General features: G+C 34.2%; 1 protein-coding gene across 1 annotated transcript; it reads left to right on the top strand.

Annotated features, from left to right (window-relative positions):
• Positions 1 to 576: 576 nt before the first annotated feature.
• LOC132550488 (centrosomal protein of 95 kDa-like) lies at positions 577 to 13,526 on the top strand. The gene is made up of 21 exons (XM_060214561.1): positions 577 to 664; positions 1,286 to 1,414; positions 1,631 to 1,855; positions 2,092 to 2,239; positions 2,708 to 2,814; positions 3,195 to 3,274; positions 4,790 to 4,871; positions 5,427 to 5,565; positions 6,259 to 6,411; positions 7,031 to 7,124; positions 7,443 to 7,534; positions 7,894 to 8,088; positions 8,307 to 8,493; positions 9,004 to 9,096; positions 9,269 to 9,332; positions 9,503 to 9,586; positions 9,920 to 10,092; positions 10,539 to 10,613; positions 11,379 to 11,665; positions 12,396 to 12,480; positions 12,813 to 13,526. The coding sequence occupies exons 1-21, from the start codon at positions 625 to 627 to the stop codon at positions 12,975 to 12,977; spliced, it is 2,697 nt and encodes an 898-aa protein (XP_060070544.1). The 5' UTR covers positions 577 to 624; the 3' UTR covers positions 12,978 to 13,526.
• The last annotated feature ends 607 nt before the right edge of the window (positions 13,527 to 14,133 follow it).

Below are 14,133 nucleotides of genomic sequence, written 5' to 3'. Positions count from 1 at the left end.
GCATCCAGAAATCTTTGGTTTTCTAATCCATTTGTAGAATCCATGGAACACCCCTAGATGGTCACGATCAGTGATCAAGGGCCCAGACATAAACGTCCACAAGATGTACATAGATAAATAAAGATAATTGTAAATATTTCCCTACACATTTGTACATATGCATAAAAATGATAAAGGTGTTTTACTGAATACAGTCACATATTTTCACATATATTGGTTGTAATGCAATTTGATTGTGTATGTGTGGGGGAAGGGAAAGGGTAGATTATAGTTATAGTCTACACACACCTGTCAAAAAGGAAATTGAAAAAAAATTAAAAACATATATATAAATAACGATTTGGCTGGCATGTTACTCAAGTGGTTGTGTGTTTTGGGAGGGGGTAATTTAGATAATAGTTAAATCTACACACACCTATCAAACAGAAATTACAACAACGGAATTATGAATCAGCATTTCAGTTAGGTTCTTTCAAAAGTAATATTTTTACCCATTCATTTTGAATATTTAGTTAACCAAGCTGTATTGACTTTATATTGTTTCAGTACAAAATGACATCAAAGAGAGCACATAATTTTGTGAGGTGAAAATTTCATAGTTGCTGTTAGATACCTACAAAAAATATGGCTTCCAGATCTCGAAGATTAAATGAAGAAGACCGTTGTAAGTATTTGATGGTCAACATTTTCTTGTTATATGTTACATCTGCTCCTTTTGAAAATATCTCCAAATCTTGTTTGCTTAATGAAATATCAATTATATCATTTGAAAGTTTCTCAAACAATAACCACAAAACATTTTGTAAAGTAATTTATCTCTTATTTATATGTTTTATGACTTCATGTTAGATCAAAAGATGACCTTCCATATATACTGGAGTGGTGGTGATGCAAGTCCAATGTTACTTCCCAATCATTAGATGAATATATAGGCCAACCATTGAAAATGTTATTTGAAATGACTAAATTTATCGTGAACAAATCTAATATCACCACTCATTTAATATTTGATACATGAAATATTGTGCAGTAATAAGACCAATTTTAGCAGAGGTGTTACGTCCTGATGAATTACTCTCAAATGTGACTGATATGATTGATTCTTAGCCTCATATCAAAGGAGAAAGTCCAAAATATATGTATATTATAAGTAAAATTTGTCTAGATCAATCTCTGGATTCAGTCTCAAATTGCTTTGTAAAATATTTATCACATCTGTTAAAGTGAAGGGTATAATGGAAATTTTATGAAAACATTTAAAAGGAATTTTATTTTCTCGTTTTAGGCATTGTGTCTCAGGCAAATACTCTCTTAGAACAACTGAGTATATTTACCCCAATCAGTTGTGTGGAAGATCTCAATGTTGTTACATATGTAGCCTTGTTTGAAGGACTTCGAGGGGAGCATCTAGCAGGTAATTCTCTTCACAAATTCATTGTGGAATTATCTTTGTGGAAAATGGAAACAATGAATGTGAATTGATTTATTAGTGTTATCAGTGATTTTAATTACCTTGTATATCTCGAAATAAATCAGTTCAAGTGTTTTTCTCATTGAGAAATTCATTTATACAAATAGCTTTCTTCATTAGTTGTTGCAGAGTTAATAGTTGCTTTATCCTATCACTCAGGCATTGTTCGTAACCCACTGACCAAGGAGGATGAAATACAGAATTGTCAGATTGTGATTGATACACTAGCCAATGATGTCCTTCACACATCACTGTCCCATATCTCTGGTCGAAGGGTGGTGGAGCATGACCGGGAATCCATCTTCCATCTACTGGAGATCTTCAGTGGTCTTTTAGAGTACATACTCAACAAAATTGAGAGTGATGCTTCTACAGATAACGACGGTAATTGTAGACTGATGACTGAAAATTTTGAATGCAGAAAAACATAATGGTACTTAAACATCATAAACTATAGCCACATAAATTGTAAATTTGAAACTATAAAAAAAAAGAAGAGGAAACCTCACATTGATCTCTGAAATCAATGGTCATTGTGTACCCACATCAAAAATATATTTGTAGGATGATTGTCACCAGTGTAAAGATAATGACATTATGTTGAAATGTATGTAATGTAGGGGAAGAAGATTTTGAGGATCCAGATGCTGTAGAGCCAGATGTGATTGACGAGATACTGGAGCGTGAGCTCCAACGAGGTCCACAAGACCCTCTATCTCCAGAGGGGAGGAGGAAGACTGATGTTTCCTCTGTGTATTGGGATGATAGGTGAGTTCTGTTTAGGTCCACAAGACCCTCCGTCTCTTCAGGGAGGGAGGAAGACAGATTTTTCTTCTGTGTATTGGGATGATAAATGAGTATGAATGTAGTCCACAAGACCCTCTGTTCCCACAGGTGAGGATGAAGAGTGAAACCTCTATGTAGATGAGTATCAGTGAGGTTCACAAGACAGTCTCCTAAGGGAAGAGGAAGACTCTGTGTATTGTATTTTTTTCTAAAGATATCATATCTCCCTCACAAGCTAATTTCTTACTATGAGACTTCCATATCAATTATGGTTTTGAAATGTCAATTAACTGTCATAGTTTGGTTTGTAAAGAGACATCATGGCAGTTATTTTCCAGATACCACCGATAATGCAGAAAATACCTTATTCTTTAATAGTGTGTCAAGCAGTACAAAAGATGTATATTGTATCCATAACTAGCATATTGATCAGTCACCTTCCTTTTACAGCCCAGAGACAGCAAGTCGCTCCAGAGACTTACCTGTAGGAAAAAAACATAGGTTTGGTCAGGATAGCTCTACAGCTTTACAAGATTCTTCAGTCAGCTTTGGAAAACGTAAGTCTGTAAATTAAGGAAAATATTTAAGTCCAAACTACAATCAACTCTGAAGCCAACAGCAAAGTATTAAATGTGGAAAATTTAAGTCTAAACTACAGTAACTTCAAGATTATTGTCTAAACTACAGTCGACTTAATGTCTGTTGAACCATAAATTATGGAAAACATTCTGAAACTTAATATGTTTAATATAACCATTGATTTAAATGGGAAAAGATGTTTGCTGTGTTGCCTAGTACACTTCATTGGATATTTAGACTTGAACCTTAAGATACAATAAAAAAAAAAAACCTTGATCATTCAAAAGTCTTCATACTCACCACCTAGAACTCAAATCTGTTCAAATTAATCCAAGGCCTGGCTCGTATAATTTTACAGTTGACAGTACTGAAGATTTGATACGACGAGGTGAAGCTTTGATACAGCAAACAAAAGCAGGCGAGGAATCACGATCACTTGTAAGTTTGAGCTCAAATTTTGAGAACCCATTTTATTTGTTTGTAACTAGACTCACTAGAGAGAAAACTCCTACAAAAATTACTGGAGAATATTTTACACCAATGTAATGCAATGGAGGATGTAATTTTCTTCTTGAACTGTACCAGAAATTATTTCAATATGTGATCTAATAATATACTCTGTAGTGGCTTAATTATGTTGGACTTATATTTTATTATGGTCATCCTTGTTGGGACTAGTTCTTGGGAATTAAACTTTTATGCCACAATGACCTTGGCAGTATACAGAAAATTATGTCAATGGATATTTAGCTCTCCTGGCCCAAAGGGCCAAGTAAGCTCATGCTGTGGCATGGTGTTTGTCATCTGTCCAGCATCAACTTTTCCAATTAAACAACTCCTTCAGAATAATTAACCAACCAAATGTCATAGTATTGGCTGGTGGATTGCTGGGATGAAGCCTGTATGGGGAAAATGAAATTACCTTGACCTTCAGTCAAAGTCACAGGGGCTCAAATTTGTTTGAACATTTGAACAACTTCTTCGGACTAATCAAAAGGCATAGTATTTGGCTGATAGGTTCTAGAAAGAAGCCTGTCTAAGTTCATGAAAAGAAGTGACCTTGACCCATATTCAATGTCACAGGGGTTGAATTTGTCTGAAGTTTTTAAACCAATAAAAAAAGCCCTGAAGCATGATGTTTCGCTGATAGGTTCCCAGGATGAAGTCTGACAATGTTTGCTTAAAAAGAGAAGAAGGTCTTGACCTACATTCAAGATCACTGGGGTCAAATTTCTTAAAACCTCAAAATGACTTCCTCTGACTAATCAAAATGTGCATAAGCATAGTATTTGGCTGATAGGTTCCTAGCAGGAAGTCCAACTAAGATTAGGAAAAGAGGTAACCTTGGCCCTTATTCAAGATCTCAGTGGTTGAATTTGTTAAAAACTTTTAGCAACTTTTTCTGAATAATCCGAAGGTGCAGCAACTTGATATTTGGCTGGTAGTCTCTGGGATGGGATGAAACCTTTCAAATTTTGCAAAAGTGAAATTACCTTGAACCATATTCAGGGTCAGAGAGGTCACATTGTCAAAACCTGTCATAAGACATTTTCTGTCAAACTAAATGTCTGAAAAGCAGAATATTTGGTGGAAAGGTGTTTCTAGGTCAACACACAATATGTTACATGAAAAAAAGAAATGACATTTACCTTTAATCTACAACTATCATTGTTTAGAGTTGAGAATCAGAAAATGTTTGTTGTGAAAATTGGTTCAAATTGATTTGATTTGCCCGCTTTGAATGCCAATGATGCAAATGTGTTAATGTATTAGTGATGAACACTGATTCTATATTTGGTGAACATTGAATACCAGGTTAGTGGAACATTATGTTTTACAACTAAAACTTGTTCAAAGAGTAATAATAAATTGTCCAGTGTCATAAGGTTACAGCATTCTAATCATTCTAGTTGAGATTGTGTAATGATTTAAAAACTATTGTATCTATTAAAGGAGGAGAGTTTCCTAAAGACAAGGCCTACATTACAGGCACTTTTAAATAATAAACCTGACAGGGTGCAGTCTAAAGATCCAGGTAAGTCATGGCTAGAGGTTAAAGCACAGCAATTCAGAATATTTATAGGTGAATTTCGGAAACTAGACTTTGTTAGATTCATCTGACAAATCTAAACATCTCATATGCCTGTCAATAATGTAACTGGTTGTATTGCTATGTATATAAAACTGACAGGTATCCTTTGATATACCATGTTAAAGAAAAGTTTGATAATGACTTGTGATCTTTTGGGTTTTCGTCTCTTATTAAAGTGCTTCATTTATAAACTGTATCATTGCTTATAAAGTATGTTAAGGTTAATTAATGCTCAATATGATTATTTGATGTCAAATACTTAAAATGAAATTGTAAAGTGTAATTTTGTTACTAGGTGTGATATTATGTAGACCTAATGCAAAGTGATATTGGCAATTCAAAAATTTGTGATAGTTCTCTAAAGATACGTTTAATTTATTAATGATTGTAATTTTATCTTATAATATTTACATTTTCCATAATATCCTTAGTAAACTTGTAAAACCAAATTTTATAGTCTTATATAGTGATTGACATGGTTGGTACATTCCTCCCTAGCTGTTCAAACTACCACCCTGGAGGATAAGCTCAAATCAGATCCCTCCTATGCCGCACGATCTACAGACACACTGTTGGATCATTATACTGATCTCTACAACACAAAGTACAATGTTAACAGGGATCAGCATGGCCACAGGTATTTATAATGAAGAAAAATACAAATAAACTGGTTTATACATAATTAACAGGGACCGACATGGCTACAGGTATTTATAATGGAGAGAGAAAAATACTGATAAATCAGTTAATGAGTGTATCCTTCATGACTTCTTTAGCATCATGTTGAACAGGACTTTCTGCAGTTTATAGATGTCATGATACATGTTTGTATTGCTCATCAGCCTCATAGATGATGTGTATTTAACTTTTAAAAACAACTAGAAGTAATATTTTGATGTTTAACTTCCATGTCAATCATCAAAACTTCAGCATCATTGTCACTTTGATTAAAAAAGAGGTAGGACTCACTGCAGTTGTGTATGAAGCAAAGGGATAGGTAACGAAGAAGTGACAAGGCCTGCAATACAAGCAGTTTATAGATATTATTTTACCTGACAATTTTGTCACATATTATGGAATATGTCACATAGTCCTAAATTATCTGAGACAGTTATTTCTAGACATGTGTGTTACAATAAATGTGTCATACTTGAAAAGATTTTCTCCACAACTGTTTTCAATAGTTGACTATGATATATGACTTGAAAACAATCAAAGTTTAAAGAATGAAAGAGACAAAAAAATTGGAAGTGAAAGAAAAATGTACTTTTTGGAAACATGGATTCAAATTTGATATTATTGTAATATAAATGTTCTTTTCCTTTTGAAGACAAGTTACCAAGGACCAGTTAGATCCTTACAACAATCTGTGCTACATGGTAGAGGAGACAGCAGCCATGGCAAGGGATGCTGTCGGCGTCTCACCCAACCGTGCCCGCATCATCCTACAGAGTATGGACAACAGCTACAACAAACAGACTAGGTAAGTATTACTATAAGTAAGGGTTGTATCACTCGCGTGGATTTAATAGATAAGAACTTAGATTTATGTAATATGTAGATGGATTGACAAAGTTTAATCTCAGTATCACTTGTGTAAGGAATTATCCTTCTGCTTTTTAATTCACAATTTAACCAAGACGGTGAAAAACGTGGGCAGACACATTTGATAAATGAACAGAAGGTTTACAATAGCAAACTCGGGGAAGTATGTTCACTCAAATCTTGGAGACACATTATATGTTGTTCTGTTGCTGAGAGGATTCTTAACAAGAGGACATGGATGTTGCTTTGTTATTTAGGCTCAGATTGAAAATGAATTATCTTTACCTACTTTCATGGTCACAGGAATCAAATGTGTTAAAATTGTCAAACAGCAACTTCTAAACATCCCGAAAGTCCAAGGGTGTTGATAATGGGCCTGTAGCATACTGTGAAGAAGGACTACCAAGTTTGTTAAATCACCCACCTCTTCTAGCCTTAGAATGGGCGAGTGATTCTGCGGGCCCCTTGTTATCTACTTTTCTATACGACAGATCAATACATATGTATATTGCTATTTAGTGGTCAGATGTTACGAACAGGAACTGCTCTGATTTCAGTCCAACACGACGTGGTGACAGAAGTCCTCATCGGAAGACCAAGAGTCCTGTAAGACAGACAGTCAGTGATGATGACCTCCAGTCTGACACAGAGGTAGAACTTTTGTAGTGTTATTTCTCAGATGAATGCATGTCAGACAACGATATTCTCTATTTTCTCATTGAAAAAGCATCGTCAGTACAGGTTTATCAACTCAACATTGTTGACGTCTTAACATTTGTCTATGACTACTTTTGAAGAGATAAAGATATAATATTAACTTTTAAAAACTTTATTTCATTTCCCTTTTTCTGACTTTTTTTTACTGTGTTAATACATAGAATTATCATGATGATGAGTTATCTTACACATGTTTACTTGTGATAAGTGTTTTTCATCAAAATGTTTCATTCTGTTGTATTTCTTTTCCAGCTTACACCAAGCAAAGCCAAACGAAAAGTTTCTTTCCTGACAGACCGATCCACTACAGATTCCAGTCCTAGCTTCCTTAAATCTAGTCCACAGTAAGTACAGTGAATTGGAGTCATCAGCTTTGTTTGCTATGGAAATTATTTATTTTGTGTGTACAAACAATCATGACAGTATAGATATTCATTAAATGTAACCAAATATGTCACTTTCAAGTCTTAAACATCACTTAAAGATGTAATTAGATTAAGTTAAATGAAATTTACACTTTCTATTTTGTTGGGATCCACTGAAGCTGTTTGAAATTGTTGTTTGATTTTCCACAAATAAAATATTTATGATCCTTTTTTCCATTTTGCATTCCCTGTGGGTTTTCTGTAGAGTAAATCACCATGTGTGGAAGTTGGCAGGACAGAAATAGGTTGTATTACATGTTGTGATTTGTTCCTGACAGCAAATCACCACCTCGTAAAGCATGGCAGGAGAAAGATGTGCGGTTTGAGCCATCACCCACAAGACAGTTAGGGAGAGGGAGGAGTGTCACCCGTCCTAGTAGGAATACAGAAGACTATGGTAGCTACCTTGCTGACGTGGAATCTCGGGAGGAAAAAGAGAATTCATCAGCTTATGATAATTACCTTAAAAAACAGTATGTATGGCTTAATAAATTACAACTGGATGTTGAGGACTGATCTTGATATGGAAAGATAATTTTTTAATTTCTGTGTTTTAACAATAGAGTGAAAAACTACACTTCAGGGACATAACATTTTGATTAGAAGTTTCATGTTAATGTTTTTGTTTGCATTCATTTCAATAAGAATGCCAAATGTTCTCCTCCTCTGAGTACATCTTATCTATGAACAGGTTCCATGAGATCATTGATGAAGTGCTTAGTGATGATGAAGTCCTACCTCCAAAGTTCAAGTCTCGGTCAGACCAACGTAGAGTCAGAACTGACCGTGTCCCAGACAAGTCAAAAGGCACCTACAGTGTCATGGATACTCACAAACTGATGCAGAAAGAGAGAGCAGCTGGGAAGAAAAAAGTTGATGTAAGTTCAAACTTCTTACAAGTATAAGTTGAAAAACATATTGTTTTCATACTTAGATGATCAGAGTTGAACTATGGTGATAAAGCTTTCATAATCGAGTCAAACAAAAGTGGTAGATGGGTTGTGAAGCAGAAAATTGATGTTTATTTATTGAAATATCAAGGCACCAACACTATTCAGACTACCAGGCAGTGTCTTTTACGTCAGTCAGAAAATTTCTGTCTGTTTATAATAAAAAGCATTCTATAAGATAATGTTTTTTTAGCAGCATTCTATAAGATAATGGTTTGTTAGCAGCATTCTATAAGATAATGGTTTGTTAGCAGGACAACCACAGCTATACTTATTCACTTTTTCATCAATTTGTATAACTCGAAAAGTTTTCAGTAACTCGGGTAAGGCATATAAATGGCCAAACTCTAACATGGAAGTTAAATACAGACTAGAGGCTATATATAATAGGTAGATAATGAAAGCCTTAGTCAGGTAGAATTTATTCTCTTTTTGTAGTTTCTACACAAGATATATCAGGAAGACCTTGATGAACTGAAATATGAGGCCAAACATGAACTGAAGAAGGAAAGAAAAGTTGCCAAGGATACAGTAAGCATCACCTTTTCTTGTAAAAGTGTAACACCGAGATTGAGAGTCTTTTTTTTGTTATCTTGTGCTTATTTTTAGGTAATTATAAATTGTGTCTGGTATAATTGTCTTGACTTTAACCTCATTCACTAATCAACAATAAATTTTAAATGATTCAATCATTTTACTGCAGGAAGCAGACTACAAGAAGAAAGTTTTATCTGGTCCAAAAAAAGCTAGTAAACCCAAAGAGTCAGGTAAGTAGTTTACTGTGTCACGAATACTTTGCTGGTCTGGATAAACTGACTTTATAAATGACTTATATGTGCTTTTGTGTGTAAAGCAGTGTTGAATTTTTTTCTGTGATGATTATATGTCTACAGTACTTACAAGTGGGATCTAGCTATTGTTTTGTTATCTGCTACAGGATCTACCAGAAAGAAACCTACAGTTAGTACCAAAGCCAAGAGGCGATCACCAAGTCGACTGATACCTGCAGGAAAACAGAAATGTACGTATTGTGCAAAGTCATAGGACCACTGATAAAAAAAAGTTTTTCGACGGTTACCTAATAACTGGGGCATTCAGACAACTACAGGTATAACACTAGTTTATAGAAGTGTATGGTGATAACTATTCTTGAACAACAGGGGCACTTTTGCTCACAGAATATCTGTTGAGCTTTTCTGAGATTTATATTGATTTGTTCTTAGGCTGGTTGATATTGAAATAAAATTCAGGATGTGTGCATAGAAATGAGTTTAAATTTCAATGGATAGAAAATAGCAAAGACTTTATCATATTCATTCAATTTCAGTTTGTAGCAATATGTATATATTTTCAGTAACAATCAAAGATGATGAAGACATCTTACCAATACTGCTAAAGGAATTTCCTCATCTTCACCTGTCTTTGCACACCTGGCATGAACTGTGGCGTAAAGGGATCAACCAAATTGAGCAGGTCACAAGGGCCAACCAGGAAGTTAGACGCAAAAAGTCACGTGCTAAATCAGAGGTAGGATTCTCTTGTTGAAAATAAGTACTTTGTAGACATAAGTTGTTGAAACAAGAAGAAAAAAAAGTATGGGTACCTTTTGTTTTGCTGGAAAACTAGCCATTTCTCCTAGTATAAGTAACTCTGATCGTGGTATCATTTAATTTGCATTCAATTCAGTTAATTGGGGAGATACTTACGTTTGGTTCTGTTTCAATCAAACTAAGGACATGTATCTTTGTCTCATAAACATTTCCTAGTTAGTCATCAGACTGTTCAAGCACTGTTGCATTTTAGAAATGTCCTTGGACGGTCAAAGGAGTATTGTTTATATCCAGACCTGCGATCTGTATAGATAGCTCAAAAGTAAAATTGACTCTCATGTATAGTGTATCATGATTCTGTGAAGCCAATGTTCTGTTTACCACGATTAGTTAATACAGCATTATACTTTTTATTGATTATAGCTTGAGGAAGCTGAAAAGAGACAGCAGATTATGGTGAACATTATGAAGAAAGAGCTTGAACATCAACAAAGAATGGCAAGTTGAACCACTGATATAGATAAAATGGAATTATATGTATTTCTCTACATACCCATTTTTAGGTTTGAAGAATCCCATAAACTTCTGCAAAGTAATCCATGTGTGATAAAGTACTCTAAGAAATTTAAATGTTATAATTTATTCAAGAAAATTGAATACATATACATTTTTTTCCTTTAGACGTAATGTCTTAATGCTCAATACAAAAGAACAGAGTGTAAATATGTTGCAGTTGTTACTAGTAGGTACCCTGCAGGTAGGTCGTAAGTTTCTACCTGTTGCCCCCATTTGATGATCCTTGGAGGTGATTTAACTTGGAATCTAGATTTTTTTCTCTCCTTTCTAAACATCACTCTTCTTTCTTTGTAAGGCATTCACACCTGTGTTGAAGGCTTTGTGTTCTGTCCCCTGGCCAAAATATACAAGCAACTTTATAAAAGGAAATAACTAGTCCCTGCTAAATGTTCAGCTTTATGTTAGTGTAACAGCTGGTTCACCACATTGTCAGTATAATGTGACTGAGTGGGGTACCCTACTGAAGACTTTCAGCAGTATACTTCGTTGTGTTATCACATTTAAAGTTCTCTACTATCACTAGGAGGGTTACAACAATGTACCACAACCTCCCAAAAACAAACACAATCTACTCACCTCACATACATCCAAGCTATCCTTAAATTGACATTAAACAATACATCAAAACCAATGTTTAGGGTAGAGTAATAAACTGGTTTTATCTCATTAATTTGCTTCTTTTTACAGAAAGAGATTAAAGAAAGACAGACTCAGGGAGTAGCAGCTAGAAACAGGGTACATGAAAAACGTGCACAGTCTGCGAAAACACGACAGTATTATGACGAATATCAGGTACGCATGCGCTCCAAGATGCTGAAAAGGCGCACAAAAGAGGAGATGGTATTTAAGAAACTGTTCAAAGATGGTCTGGATATACAAAAGGATCGAGTAAAGGAGCTAAGGAAGTATGCCAAAGAACAGCGTGATAGCCAAGCCAAAGTACAGAGGAATGAAGTGGAGTCTCTAGAAAATTAGTATCCTTGCACACTTCTTGAAATTGTTTCTACATTAACTCACAATATTTATCTTTGTGGGGGATAGCCTTAGTTGGCTAACAAATACACATTAATCAGTAGTAGGGTGGTAGAGCACATTTCAGGGTCTTTTAATTTGATGTTCAGTATTCAAATTTTGTTTGCTTTTTAACCCCCAAAAATTGTAGTGATTCATAGACTACATAATACTGTTGTGAGCTAGTGGGATAAAACATGTAACAAGTTAAATAGATAGGGATAATGTTTGTCTAGGATGATATCAGTATTACATGATACGGAATATAGTAACTTATGATACTTCTCTAAAATAATCAGTATTACATGATACAGAATATAGTAACTCCTAGTAATGTTGTGTTAGTGAATCTACTTGACATTACAGCATTGGATTTTACCACAGCCTTGTTGTTTTATACTTCTCTCCAATCAGTTGATTTTCTTAAATCTTTACAAAGGCAAATGTACTTCCACAGGTATCCGTGCTGGTTTAGGATTTCTCATGAGAAAAAGTATACAAATGTTTTAAAAGCTATTCTGGTTTTAACCAAATTAACTGTTTTTTTAAGTGTCATATTAAGTCATATCTAATTCATATTAACTAGAAACTAGATACAAATTGGACCAATAATGGCAGTAGCTTCTCAACAAAGTGTAGTTAAAAGCATTTTTCTCATTTTTCTGCAATTGTTTGTCCCTAACTTGTGTCTAGTTACCGTGACCAGTTTGACATGCTAGCAGAATCTGTTGCCAAGGAACGTAAGGAAACACAGACCAGGGAAAAGGCCCAGCAGAAGGTGAATACTCCGATATTCAGTCTATCAGTATTATATTTCTATGTGTGCTTGTTGTGGTTTTATTTCTATTTTGTGGAGCTTGTACATAATGTTGTAGATATGGATTGAAGAAATGGATTGAAGAAAAGGTGCAATTTTGCAGGATTTTTTTTTTCATTTATGACAAACAGCAATTTTATTTTGATGAACATTGGATACCAGGTGGATGATGTTTCAAAAACTTATTGATCAATTTTTATCTAGGTTTTCTCTGTCCTATCTGAGTTGTAGAAGAGAAATTCTTCATATTTATCATCAGTGTCCTAAACATATACACAATATATCTTTTCCAGGTGCTAGAACAGATGAAGAAAGAGCTTAGACGAAAAATGGAAAAGGAAATTAAGGATTTACAAGATCAGCTGTGTCGGGATGACGATGATGCTTACTTCAGACAACTGGATGCTGACCGGGTCATCAAAGACTTGCAGATTGCCAAGTACCATGTTGGTGTATAGCTTAGAAGTCTTCCTAAATGTTTCTCATGTTTAGTATATAAAAGTGGTAACTGAACAAGACGCTGCTGGCCTGCAGAATCCTGTAAACAACTGTGATATTAGAGTGATTTATAAACAATGTAATTATCATGTCTGGAACAGTCACAAGGTAACAATGTTGGTCAAAATGTAGTATAAATTTTTATGTAGACAAATTATAGTATTATGTAATTTATATATATTATACCTAATCAGGTTTCCTAGTTGATTTTTCAGTTTTATCTATGTATTTCTTAGGTTCCACATTCTGCTACTTTGCTAGTTTTGATGGTGATAACGATTTCAGTAAAATTTGAACCTGTACTCACAGCAAATTCACATGGTTTCACAAATAGAAATATTTTCTGCCCCATAATGGTGTAATTAAGTGTGCTTTGCTAAAATGTTTAAAAGAATGATGAAGTACGATTGTGTGTGAATTTGTTAACTGAAGTGATCAAACTTCAGCTTGAATTCATCGTAAGATGTTAAAAGTATGAGAAAGTTCCAGTAGTTAACATTTATTGTTTATGAAAGATTTCCAAGAAATTTCTCATTTTCATGAAAATTCTTGAAATGATATAGTTTTGTTACTTTAATTATTTGAAATAAATGATTACAGCTTTGCATTTTGAAGTTTTGCAAAAATCTCATAGTCAATGGTTAATAATTCGAATATGGAATATATATATATAAATCACCTGGTAAGGGGGGATAATCTAGGATATCTGGGATATCAGACTATTTAGGGACCAATGTAGATATTTGTTTTTAATATTGATACTGATTCAATCTTCAATTGTCTACAGTTGTTCATTTTCTTTTTTGTTAGTGTTCTTTTTTTGCATTATAAAAAGATGTTACCTTATGTATATATAGACGTTGTAGAAAAAATGTATTTAATAAGGAAATAGTCCGTCCATTTGTATTTTTGTATGTGATGAGATACCAGTGTACATATCCATGTCATATCACCAGATCATGATTAAAATAGCTTTGTCCAAACTAGCCATATTCATTCAACTCATGGTTTCAGGTAAATTTGGTTGGTTACATAGAAGTTGATGGAAAGCAATCTATGTTTTATGTTTTCACCTAATGCAAAGCAAATCACCTCAAAACCAGATAGTGAAACAGC

Source organism: Ylistrum balloti, unplaced genomic scaffold (genome assembly GCF_031769215.1).
Source record: "Ylistrum balloti isolate Yb309-2 unplaced genomic scaffold, AGI_CSIRO_Ybal_v1 Utg369624, whole genome shotgun sequence".
Classification (NCBI taxonomy): domain Eukaryota; kingdom Metazoa; phylum Mollusca; class Bivalvia; order Pectinida; family Pectinidae; genus Ylistrum; species Ylistrum balloti.
Note: the sequence above shows the minus strand (reverse complement) of the source record. Positions and strands in the feature narration are given on the sequence as shown.

Coding starts and splice junctions, on each gene's coding strand:
- LOC132550488 (XM_060214561.1), top strand. CDS start 625: ATGGCTTCCAGATCTCGAAGATTAAATGAAGAAGACCGTT. Junction 1,856..2,091: donor TGCTTCTACAGATAACGACG/GTAATTGTAGAC, acceptor TATGTAATGTAG/GGGAAGAAGATTTTGAGGAT. Junction 3,275..4,789: donor GCGAGGAATCACGATCACTT/GTAAGTTTGAGC, acceptor TATCTATTAAAG/GAGGAGAGTTTCCTAAAGAC.